The 13211-nt window shown below is 36.2% G+C and overlaps 1 protein-coding gene across 11 annotated transcripts in view; it reads right to left on the minus strand.

Annotated features, from left to right (window-relative positions):
* DNM3 (dynamin 3) overlaps nt 1–13211 on the minus strand; it is a 619318-nt gene that overhangs the window by 336752 nt on the left and 269355 nt on the right. For all 11 annotated transcript variants that reach the window (XM_043486187.1, XM_043486184.1, XM_043486188.1 and 8 more), the window contains 2 exons: nt 11087–11173; nt 6845–6915 (listed from right to left, as the gene is read on the minus strand). In XM_043486187.1, coding sequence (XP_043342122.1) covers nt 6845–6915; nt 11087–11173 — 158 coding nt within the window. The remainder of the gene's footprint in view (nt 1–6844; nt 6916–11086; nt 11174–13211) is intronic.

Here is a 13211-nt window from a genome sequence, read left to right on the forward strand (position 1 = left end):
GCAGTCCACAGAGTTGCAGAGTCGGACGTGACTGAGTGACTGAACAACAACCAGAGTTATTTACAACCAGATTCTTAATGTTTCTCTGCAATAGGAAATTTAGACAATTTGAAGATGTGTGCCATAGACATATGCTGCAGCAAGAGTATAGTGCATTTAGGAATCCAAAAGCAGTCAGTCTGGCTAGAGCACAGAGTTAGGGGGTGGGATAGACAGGAATAGTAACAATAGAATAGGCTGATGAGATAAGCAAAAGACATTTTCTGTAGGGCCTTGGAAACCACACTAACAAGTTTAGACTTTATTCTGAAAGTAACAGGAATCCCAGAAGGAATAAGGAAGAACACAACAAGGGGCAAAAAGACTGTTGAAATAACCCAACCAAAAGAAGACTAACTTTATTATTTTATTTTTTTTAAGAAGACTAACTTTAGTAGTAGCAATAGTGATGGGAAGAAATGGACAAATTCAAAAAATATTATAGGGTAGAATCATATGGACCTGGTTAAGACGGAAGGAAATAAGGATGAGGGAAACAAAGAGTAAAGAAAGGCACTCACGTTTCTGATTGAGCAACTGGGAGTTACCACCCACAGAGAGTGGGAACAATGGAGGAAGAGTAAATTATATCAAATGATGAGTTTAATTTGGGAATACTGAGTTGAGGCTTCCATTGGATATACAAGTAGAGATGCCCAGGATGTAGTAAAATATGGTAACAGTCCAAGAAAAAGTTCTGGAATGGAGATCTAGATTTAGAGGAATCAGATAAAGCTGGTAACTGAAACCACTGCAGGGGGTAACATAGACAGGGACAGGGCAATGAGTGAGAAAGGGGTCTACAGGAGAATACTGATAAAAGCAGTTCTTAAGCCATGATCAGAGGATAAAGAGTTCCAAAACAAAAATGAGAAGGAATGGCTACAGCATAAAGAGAAAAGTCAATAGAGAAGGAAATGGCAATCCACTCCAGTATTCTTGCCTGGAAAATCCCATGGCCAGAGGAGCCTGGCGGGCTACAGTCCATGGGGTCTCAAGAGTCGGACATGACTTAGCGACTAAACCACCACCACTGCATAGTTGAGGTACATTTTCCCTCAGAAAAGGTTAAGAATCAATAAAGTATCAATTTTTCTCTAATTAAGGTGGATCAGTGATTGAGAAGCAGTGCTTTGATCCCAGCTGTACACATATTGTTGCGGGGCATCCACTTCGCAACGAGAAGTATTTAGCCTCAGTGGCTGTGGGAAAGTGGGTACTCCATCACTCCTACCTTGAAGCTTGCAGGACTGCTGGGTGCTTCAAGTCGGAAGAAGACTATGAGTGGGGAAGTAGTTCCATACTCCAGGTTTCGACTGGAATCAATGTACAGCAACGAAAACTAGCCCTTGCAGCAATGAGATGGAGGGAAAAAATCCAGCAAAGACAAGAATCAGGCATTATGGAGGGGGCATTTAGCGGGTGGAAAGTTATTTTACATGTTGATCAGTCCCGAGAATCAGGATTCAAACGCCTACTTCAGTCAGGAGGAGCAAAGGTGCTGCTTGGTTATTCTGTATCTTTATTTAAAGAAGCTACACATCTCTTTTCTGACTTTAATAAACAGAAACCAGATGACTCAGGAGTTAATATAGCAGAAGCTGCTGCCTAGAATGTATGCTGCTTGAAAACAGAATACATTGCTGATTTTCTTATGCAGGAATTCCCTCCTCAAGTAGAAAATTACTGTCTACCAGAAGCTGCTTCATTTCTTCAGAATAAAAAGGAACCTGGGCCTGGATTCTCACAAAAGAGGAAAGCCCCTACAGAAAAAAATAAAATCAAACGACCCAGAGTACAGTAATTATATTTACTCAGTTACCAAACATTAGTTTTTTAAATTTAAAAAAAAAAAAAAAAGAGAGAGAGAGAAAAGTCAGGAGACAATGGAGGGCTATTGAAGCAAGAAGATTATAAACAGTTGCTGAGGGTCCCAGGAATGCAACCTATCACAAGTAGGCTTGGCTCCATCCAATTAGATGGAAGCCAAAGGAAGAAGAAAACTACATAATATTGATGTCCTTGAGGGATCTTTAGTGAAGTTTCAGGCTAATTATTATGCAAGAAAACCCTACAGAAATTGGGGGCCTATAAAAGAAAGATAACTTACCTCCTAAGACTCATTTTAAAGATGAAAAAGTTTAAAATAACAGGTTTGAAAATGAAATCTTCATTTCATTTTCAAGTCCACTTATTTTTAAATAGTGCTTGTCCACTTATTTTTAAATAGTGCAAGTCCACTTATTTTTAAATAGTGCTTGAAACACTGGAACTTGTATCTTTTTTAAATAGGTAGTGATATTAATAACATCCTTTAAGTTACTCAGGCCTATATTTCTACCTGATAACAGTCCTAGTAAGCGACCAAGCATTAAATTCCTAAATTGGCAAAGGAATCAAAAGAAGGATCTTGCTATAATCTAATACCTAAGTTTTAATTCCGTAAGAGAAAGAACACTCTCTTTTAAGAATAGGAACTAGAGACATCATAATAATGGAGTAAGATTATCTATTAGGGACACAGAAAAAAATATAAAGGGAAAGATCACAATTGTTCCGGAATTTGGTACCAAGGTTCACATATACTTCCTTTTGTAAAATGGTAACAGAGGCATTCCAGGGGATCAGGAAAGAGATATAATGATTGTTACCACCCATAGAATTTTCATGGTGCTCACATAACAAGAACTGAAATCTGCACACTATCATTTCAACTGTGAGAAAACAGGTGGAGAGACCTACTCAGCAGATTGAAAAACAGACCTTAGTCTGCTGCTTGTGGCATAGAGATATTATTCTAACAGTCTGTATCTGGAGCCCATTTTTCTTAAACCACTGGACTGCATAAATCTTAGTAACTCTGAAGGCAAACTGTGCCCATGAAAATGGAGAAGAGCAGAAGAATTTGAAAGTTCACTCCCCAAGGCATTCAGCTATCAAGTTTGCTTTCTATTCAGACAACAGGATTACTGAGAAAGAGAGGAAGTGAATAAAGGAATAATTAGAATAGCTCATTCTCTTAAATAACAAAAACTAATTATGTTGTATTAAGAAAAATAGAATGTAGGAGTTTTTTTTCCCAACCGGGAAGAATGACAGATTAAATCCCAAAGTCATGAGGAAAATTTCCTTCTGGAATACTAAACTTTTAGGTTCAGAAACTATATTACAACTGAAAAATCAAGCCTTCAGAAATCAGGAAATTCCAAAGTATGTCTACAGCAGTGCTTACTTGGACGCGTTACACATGGTACATATTTTACGGTCCATGTTTAACAAATAGCTGGGAGATGGAAAAAAAAAGTTCCATATATTCAACATGGCAGAATAAACTCTATAGCAGAAAGAAGAATTGAGATGTCCTGAACACTACTCTGTGACTTAATTTTCCGTTAATCTAATTTTAGCAATTTGTTTTCCTTTTTTTGGTAATTTTTAGAACAAAAAGTCATCCCAGTTGGAAAAAAAAAAAACTGCATGTGTAAAATACTCTGGACATCACCATCCTATAAATCTTGAGGGGTGGTCCTCCTCTTTTGGCAAATCTCTAAAAATCTCATGAAATTAATGTTTATTTTCCTCAACTCCAGACCTTAATTTTCTATCTTCAGAACTTAAAAATACTTACATAATTGTCTTCAAATATGGCTGGACTTTTCTTCCTTGATGGAAACAGCATTCCTGCCAACTTTAAAATTTATAGCTACAACCATATTTTTTTAATTTTTAAAAGCACACACACAAAAAATACCACAACCCCTCAAAGTGATTTTGAAATGAACATTTCTTCATCATCATAATTATCCCATGTCACACTGAAATGTACTCCAACTTGGCATTCAAAAGGAAAGAACATTTACCTCTGAGTCCCAGTGCAAAATATTACATTTGGAGATAACATCAGAAACTAAAAAATCTTTTAGTGGCAATCATAATCCAGTCATTAAAATGTCATAATGAAGTAAAATTGTGCATCTTGTAGAACAAAATTCCCCCGTGTGTATATATATGTGTATAAATGTGTATGTATGGCACTTTCCCAATTTTACAGACTACACCACAGTTTTCAAAAGTACTTTCACACAATTTCTGACAATCCAGAAAGGCATATAACACACGGATTTTTTTTTTAATTATTCCATTTGATTAGAGCAATAAACTGAGATACAGAAAGGCTAAGTGACTTGCCAAAACCCAAACCTCATCAGCGGCAAATCCTGGAAAAAGAATTCAGACCACTGACTCCCAGACCAGCCCTTCAAACAGAAGTTTAGGTGTTCAGTTTAAATTAGATGAGAAATGTGCAAAGTTGCTGGATTTCTAAAGCAGTTTGAACAATGCTTCGTTTTAGTCCCCCAATATCATAAAAGTTCATAATCTATCTCATTGCTGGAAAAATGGGGCTGTTAACTGGATTAGAGAGAGACTGCACCAAAAGGCTGCGCTTGAAGTATCTTCATTTGTAAAATTACATACCTTTGAAAGCCTAACCAATATAATAATTTAGTTCAACAGCTTCTGAGGTAGAAAATATTAAAATTTACTGGAGAATATAAACTCTGAACATTTATCTTTAAAAATAAGTACTAGAAGGGATAACATTTCAAGGAGAACATAGGGGTGAAATTTAAATTGTTGTGCTGGTTACAAAAATGTGTTCAAAATTTGAATCTTTCCAAACTGGTTATGATTTTTTTCTATCTTTCGTCCTTAAGTTGGGATAACCACAACAGAACAGCACTGCGATATCCTTTTCACTTTTAAGTTATGGTGTCGAGTTTATATCTACATCTGCTACATTTTTATAAGAATCCAACAGGCATTTGTAACCAATAAAAAATCAACATGAAAGGCAGCATTCCTGTTATTTCGAATGACTCAAGAATTTCTTTTTCTTTGAAATTCCTCAAAGAAGCAAGTGAGAATGTGTCAGTTTAAATTTTTACATGCATTTCTCTGTATTTTTCAATTATTAAGCAACCTCTAAAAGATAATTTTTTTTCTTTTGCTCTTATTCCCCACCACCACTGAAGCAATTAGAGTAGAGCCTGGGCACAGGCCACAGGGTATTCACTGACTATGCAGAAAATCATGTAGAAATTCTTGGGTCCCCTTTCCAGGCCTAGGGACAAGAAGGCACATCAAAGTCTAGGTTTCTTCCCACTGGTCATCTTGCAGAAGGAAATGGGCAATTCAGACGGTGAGAGCTAGGAGGGCTAGAAGACAGGGGAGCAGGTCTGTGTGATATGTCTGTAGAATAAATACCTATTTAGAAGCTGGAGTGGGCAGTGTGGCTAAAAAGACAGTTGTCCAAAGGAACACATTAATCACTGTGTTCTAACAACTTTACACTAAGTCACAGACAGAAAACAGTCAATGTATGACAAAACCCACTGAAAAAGAAAAAAAAAAAAAGGAAATCAGTTCTGAATATTCAAAAAAAAAAAAAACTAATGTACCAAAAACAAAAATTAGTGTACCAGACACTAGTAATAACTGTACACTACTGGTTAGGCCAAGTCTAGAATGAGACAATTTTCTGTTGAATAACTGTGCCCTTCCTTTCCAAAACACGTCTATAAATTCCTTAGGCCACTGTTTAGTTTAGATCACATGACCTAAATATCTGTTTCCTCAAAGTCAAAATGCAAAACTAGGTCAGTCTAGCTTTACATTTTCTTGTGTTTTATTTTTTTCATTTGTCCCTGTTCTTGAATACACAGTACAAGTAACAGTATATAGGCCTCTTTGTTTTTTATATAAATTATATTTTATATACTTAAAGTTGAAATCACTCACATGCCATTACCATATTTTAGAGTTGGAATCAAAATTCTTTGAAAGCAATTAGAAAACTGATTCCACTGAAGTGCAGAAAAAAATGGTAAATTTAGGGTCTTGAAAATGTCACACAATAAATAACCAACCTTGAATAATTAATAAAAATGTTTCCCTGACAATATCTGTGAATACAGCAATAGAATATTGGCATATAACGGAGTACGTGTATAATAGAATGGCAATAAATAGACAAGCTTATATAAAGTATATACACTTCATAGACAAGAGAACGTTCATCCAAAAATATTACATCTAAGTTCACAAAAGACAGTTTTAAAAATAAGCCTCTATGTTCTGATTTGTGTGTGTGTGTGTGTGTGTGTGTGTGTGTGTGTATGTGCGCACGCGCGCTCTATTGCTCAGTCATGTCCAACTCTTTGCGACCCCATGGACTGTAGCCTGCCAGGCTCCTCTGTCCGCAGGATTTTCCTGGCAAGAATACTGGAGTAAGTTGCCATTTCCTCCTCCAGGGGATCTTCCCAACCCAGGAATCAAACCTGCATCTCCTGAGTCTCCTGCATTGGCAGGCAGACTTTTTAACACTGAGCCACCTTGGAAGTCCCATATTCTGACTTAGGGATGTCCAAATAGCATGTATACTGTGAACCATGCTTGATATTTCAAATTTATGTGAGAAATTACTCCCAAACTGATTTTAAATGTGCATCTGTTACTGCTTATCTATGGGGGCTCAAGTACAAACTGCAGATCATCATCCAAAAACAAGGCGTATCTGAGCTACATATGATTTCACATGCTGCACAATAAGGAAGTCAGCTCCCTTAGCCAGAGAACATGACCCCAAGGCCATGAGACTCGGACCTCCTCAGTAGGTTGACTCAGAGTTAATCCTGACACAGAATGTACTCTCCAAAGAAGATGAGGTTGTAGGAGAAATTCATAATGTATATTTGAGACAAACCAGCAGGAGAAATGCATAAGACAATCAAGGATTTTCACGTACTTTGCAAAGCCAATGAAATCTTCATGGTTGGTGTTGATGTAGGAGACTTGGATGTCGATCAACAGCAGCACCTATTAAGTCAAAGAAAATCACTTCAGTAAAAACCCATCTTAAATATTCTCAAACACTAAATTCAGTAATTGTCTACAAATTATTTATCTTTATTCAATTTTAAAAGGATGTTTCAGTTAGAATGAAAAGTTGCACTAATTTTTTTCATTATACTCTCATAATTTTTACTCTAAATTCAAAAACAAAAAAATCTACGTGACACATCTGAGTCACACTTGAAGACAACAGCATTATAGTTTACAAGCATGTACTCTTTGCCAGCTTAACACAGAACCTAGAATTATTCTATGCCTCTAAAATGTAGGTGTAACATTCAAAAGGACATGTGTATAAAAAGACACATGGCAAAAAGGTCACAGGGAGCTGCTCAGAGCACTCTGTTCCTGCAGACACTATACATTAGCCACAAAATAGCAACATCATCTCTTGTTTCTCCTCTGCTCTCCTAACTCCTTAAGCTCCCTCTAGGCAAGATGGAGAAGTATCCCATCAACCAACTCCAAAAGGCAATATCCAAATAAATAGAAAGCCTCCTTGAGATCAATAGGCTTCACTGAAGGTGACTTCTGAGTGCATCAAAGCACCATGATAACAGTTCACTGGCAAAGTCTATGTAATGCTCCCCAGTAGGTGCTTCATCAGGATAGCCTTCTCTGATCCTTGCCCAAGACCTGGTTGGATGACACTACTTACTCTCATATAATCTATATATCATGGCTATATTTTTATTTATTAAACCCTATACTTTTCTTTGAGGTGTTTACCACAAATATGATTAATTATTTATACTATATTTTGTTTGATGTTTTGCTTCCCTACAAGACAGTCAGCTCCATGGAGGCAGAGATTATACTTATCTTGTTCATCACTTTATTCACAGAATCTAGCATGATACACATAACACATGCCTGATAAATAGTTTTGGCTGTAAATTCCATAACTATCTACCAGCCTTGAATAACAGTTTACTTTAAAGGGAGCAATTTATTCCCATATGGTTAATACATGGCCAAGTATTTTTGTTTCTCACTCATTACCCAATGGTCTGGTCTCTGCTTTTATGGCTAATCTCAGTTGGCCATCTGACCAAATATTATGGTGATCCCCAAGGGGCCTACCAAAAAAGAGTAAATGAATCACCCCAAACCATCCCCACTACCAACATAAAGTTAATACCCAGGCACTACTGGGTCAACGATATCATACTTGTATGAAAATTTTCATAGCATCATATAGTTTTGTTTCTTCACTTAATTAAGAAAACTAAAGAGTTAGGAGGAGTGATAGTTATGAGATTATCTGTGACACTGCCACTATTCTCCCTACAATAAGGCCAGATTCTATTAAATTTTATACCCCCAAATCCATTTGGCCAGGAGTCTGGATCAATAAACCATAAATGTTTTAGCACAAACAAATAGTTGTCACCATAAAGAGAAAAATATCTACATAATTCTCAGCATCGCCAAAGGCTGTCATGAGTATCTTGGCCGTTCACGCACATTCACTTGGATTGCAGCACAGGGGAAAAGTGGAAGAAAAAGTGCAACTATGGCTGTTCTCATTCATATTCCTGGAAACTGGGAGTCTGTGTTCATCCTAGGAAAAGAGCCAGGTCGCATGTGGGGGATGGAAAGGAAAATAGGACATTTTTTTCTCCTTCTTTTCACTCTCTGAGTTTCTCACTGCCTTTCTCACCCACAGCTATTGAATGTTTAGTTGAAGAAAAGTAAAGCTACTCCTGGTAGCAGTAATCACCCACAAAGTCAATCATTTCAACTTGCATTTAGATGTATGGGAGCACCTGGAATAACAGCAGGCACACATCGAAGTTCCAAAAAACCCTCTGTTTCAGAAAAAAGTTCACAGATAGATTTATGGTTTTTCATAATTTTAATTCTCAAGAATTTTTCCCCCAAGAAGTTTCCAGAGCAGAAGCTCGTAATAATTCCATTTTTTGAGAAAACTGCAAGAATACCTAAGAGCAGTTCTCGTATAGAGGCCTAAGGAAATGGGTCACTCTCTGACCAATTACTTCAGAAGTAACATATGCCCTCAAGCAGCATAAAGTTCAGAACTCAAATGTGAAATCTATGCAAACTGACATGTTCACATTACCAAAAACATGCACGTTTTTTCTACACCACAGATGTCTGTATTACTGGTAGCAAACACCAGTTTCTTCAGGTGGTTAACTGTCAGACCAGGCCACCTGAGACAGTCACTTAGAAGGGAGATGCTTGCTCCCTCCCTTAACTCCATTTGGGGAATGAATTAATCACTCCATCAGAGGTAGATGGGAGAAAGTCTCTCAAAATTAGAAAGAAAAAAAGAGTTCTCATGTCCACTGTGTGTCATAGACCTTTAGGAATAACAACAAGGATGACTTAAGGAAGAATTAAGGACCTTATTTGGATTACTTTATTTCATGTTCACAAAATGCCTATGAGTTAACTACCATTATTATTCACTTCCAGATGAGGAGACTCAAGTGTAAATAACTTGTTCATTTACAGAGAAAGTAAAATGATAGAGCTTGGATTTGAACTCAGGCAGTCTGAACCCAGAGCCCACAGTCTTCATGACAATAAGTTTGTCATTTAAGTAAAACAAATCTCTGAAACATGAAACATCAAGAAGTTAACAACTGATTTAGATATAAACATGAAAGATAATTAAGATAATAATTGTACTATTTTTTCCTTGGTATTTTTTTTTACATAGGATCCCTAAGAGTTAAGTAGAATGTATTATCATTTGAATTGCATTGAATAAATACAAATTAAAATGTTTATCTTATTTACTTAAGGTCAGAAGTACAGCTGATACCAGAATTTGTTTCTTGGTCCAGCAGCAGGCATGACATCAGGTATGCAGGGGAATTCCTGGTCTTGAGTCGTATATCCTGAGGACCCAGGCTAGTTTTTACTGACTCATAATTAAATATTGATTTGTTTATCTCCACTAATTCACAAAGCCTATTTTCTTCCACTTTTGATCTATGCATGTTGCATATGTCTCTCTCCGCATGGTTTGTGTCTACCTCTCTCTTCTATTCTGCCTTCCTCCTTTTACCCAGTTCTTTCTCTCCTCCTTTCCAACTCACTCAAGAACCACAAAATCCCAGAATTCTAACTTACAGAGGACTTCAGAGATCATATAGACCAACATTTCAACACTGTACATGAGAAAACAACAGTCCCGAGAAGTGATTTGCTCAAGAACACGTTATTCTCTGATGAACATGTGGCTGGAGGCCAGTGTCCTCTCCACACGGTCACACTTGCAGCTGCGTCCTGGAATTGAAGAGCATCTGAAAACCTTTTTGCTTCCCTTTATAAAATGCTATAAGTAACTAAGAAAACATCTACCTAAATTTAAGAAGCTTCTATTATTTTCATGTAGTCCTTTTTTAACGAATTATCCTCACCTGAAAATAATCTTTCATTCGTAGGGCTAGCCAAGATTCAAAGACAATTTAAAGGTCACTCTTTACCAACCATATGTATAAATAGTTACAAAATAGAAATGCTTAAAACATTATATCCTTAATGTTTTAAATTATTTAAATATTTAAATAATTTTTTTTAATTTTTATATATAATTTAAATATCCTTAAACATTTTAATTTTTTTAGTCACAGGTTCCATGGATAAGTTGATGAATAGCTTTATCCAGTCTCTTCAAGCAAAAAAATAAAATAAAATAAAAGCATTAAACATTCTACAAAACATTTTAGGAATTTATGAATATTTTGGTGCCCATCTGTGCCCAATAAAAGTTAAGACATCCTATCTCAAAGAAAAAATGTGGTATGTTTCTGGATTAGTGGTTTTCAAAATGGAGTGTGCATTAATACATGCCCAGGGTATACATGATGATTCATAGAGCATTGAGGAAAAAATAGTGGAAGTCCTATTACTGTCTTTTAAATGTTATCTTTCTAAAGTCTTTATATATGTTTATATTTTTAACATACATAAGATGTTAGTATAGCAAAACATGTATAATATTCATAAATAAATAAAAATAACCATATGTGGTAGTGTTCTCAGTTCTTTTTTTTTTTCCATTCAGGGATACTCCAACTCTTGGAGTCCACCAAACAACCTTGGAGAGACCTTCCACTTCCCACAAGGACCCTGCCCACCAGGGAAGGTCTCTCCTTACCTGGTCCTTTGTCTTCCCTTCTCGCTCACGAATATGGTTAGCAACAATCCTTTCCGTTTCCTCACAGAGTCTGGGGAAGTTTGCCAGCTATCAAGAGAAACGGATCTCAGTGTTAATACTCAAATATTTATACTGCCAAAAAAGAAAGAGATAAGTTATGTTATATTCCAGAAGACATGCATTACCGTTCTGTAAGCAGAAGTGAAATATCCAAAAGAAGAATGGCAGAGTGACAGAAGAGATTTCACAAACTACAAACAGAAGTAACTATATTATCTGAGATAAAACACTTCAAAACCAGCAGAGCAATTCCCTACAAAGAAAACAGAAACCCGGATACCATCCAGCACTCTGCTGTACAGAGCTAGCACTTAATAAAGTTCAAAGATGAAGAAGACAGAAATGAGGATGAAAAGGACGATAATGACTAACATTTATAGAGGGCTTACCATGTTCCAGCACTGCATGAATTACCTCATTCAAAAATGTACAATAGTCATAAAAGATAGATCTGATTATTAACCTCATTTTATAGAGGAGGAAAGCAAAGCCCAGAGAGGTTAAATAACTTGCCCAAGACTATACAGTTCAAAATCAGAGGAGGTCCTGAATTCCAACCCAAGGACTTTAGAGTTCATGGTCATGTCTATAACTCTTTGAGGATGATTCATTCCATGAACCACAGAGATCATTTTTAAAAAATTCTCCCCTAACATATGGGCTTTTATGTACATATTTTTGGCAAAACTGTAGAAATAATACATGTCAACCACTTATCCCATATAAATTATTCAGGTAATTGGCCAAAATTTAGTTTGCAAAAGTGAATGAATGAATTATAGTTGTTCTCAGTGTAAAGAGGAAGAAGAAAAGGATAATACAAGGATATTCAAGAAAGCCTAATCTAAAAAGAGGATGTAGTCATGTAAAGGTGTGTGGGGATGGTTGTGGGAAGAATGGAGCTTGCCAAGCACAGGAACGGTATGAAGGTGCTGAAAAACAGGGACAAGAAGTGGTCAAAGAAGTAAAGGAAATTCAGTGCAGAGAGCAAGCAAGTGTGTGGTCTTCAGGCAAAGCTAGAAAGGTAAACGGGGGCCAGATCAGGCAGATCCTTGCAGATCTGTTAGGAATTTTGGGTTCAGGTGGGAAATCATGGGACTTGGACCAGGACAGCAGCAATAGAAATGGAGAAAAGTGGGCAAATTCATGGCTTATGACAAGCAAACTTTAATTCCATTTATATTAAAAAGCACTTGCAAATTAGTAAGATAACATCAATACCTTACATAAAAACAGGCAAAAAAATGACTTAATTGAAAAAGAAATTTAATGGTCAATAAGCAGGGAGAAATATCACACTGTACAAAGAGAGTAATGCAAAGAAGGATAATAACCATTATGTTGTCAAATTGCTATTAATTATTTTTATAAGACAATGCATGTGAAGGTATATTAAAACTAGCACAGTTTAAACTTACTGAAGGGATGTCAATGAGAATAATATTTCTGTTAAGCAATTGGCAATATGTATCAACAATCTTAAAGACACATACAGGCATCAGCCTAATTATTTCATGGGATTCTAAAATAATAAGGAAATTCATCATAGCATTACTTGGAACAGCAACAATAAGACAAATAAACACAATTTTATAAACCACCTAGGTATCCAATGATGTTAAATAAATTAAGGTCTACTAATGGGACATAATAAGCCATTCCAAATAATATCTAATATTTGATTTTTAATACTAATTTATAATATCTAATAACATGATAAAGTGTCTAAAATAGATACTGGGTGAAGAAAAAAATCAGGCTACTAAATACATAATCTGATTACACACAAGTATACACACATCCACATACACAAACACACAGTCAAAGGCCATCATATATCCTTCAAGGATATAGCCCAAGACCTTAAAAATTCCTAAATTCTTGGGTAATACTATAGCACATAATATTTCCCCTAACTTGTAAGCTAGGTCTCCCTGAAATGTGACTGCTCCATGGTTACTGGTGTCACTGAACACAAGGATTTTTCAGCATACATGATGTACACCAGTGCCTTGGCAAGATAGCAAACTGCACTACTTCGTGGAACCAACATAATCACTAATCA

The sequence above is a fragment of the Cervus canadensis genome, chromosome 13, assembly GCF_019320065.1.
Source record: "Cervus canadensis isolate Bull #8, Minnesota chromosome 13, ASM1932006v1, whole genome shotgun sequence".
NCBI lineage: Eukaryota > Metazoa > Chordata > Mammalia > Artiodactyla > Cervidae > Cervus > Cervus canadensis.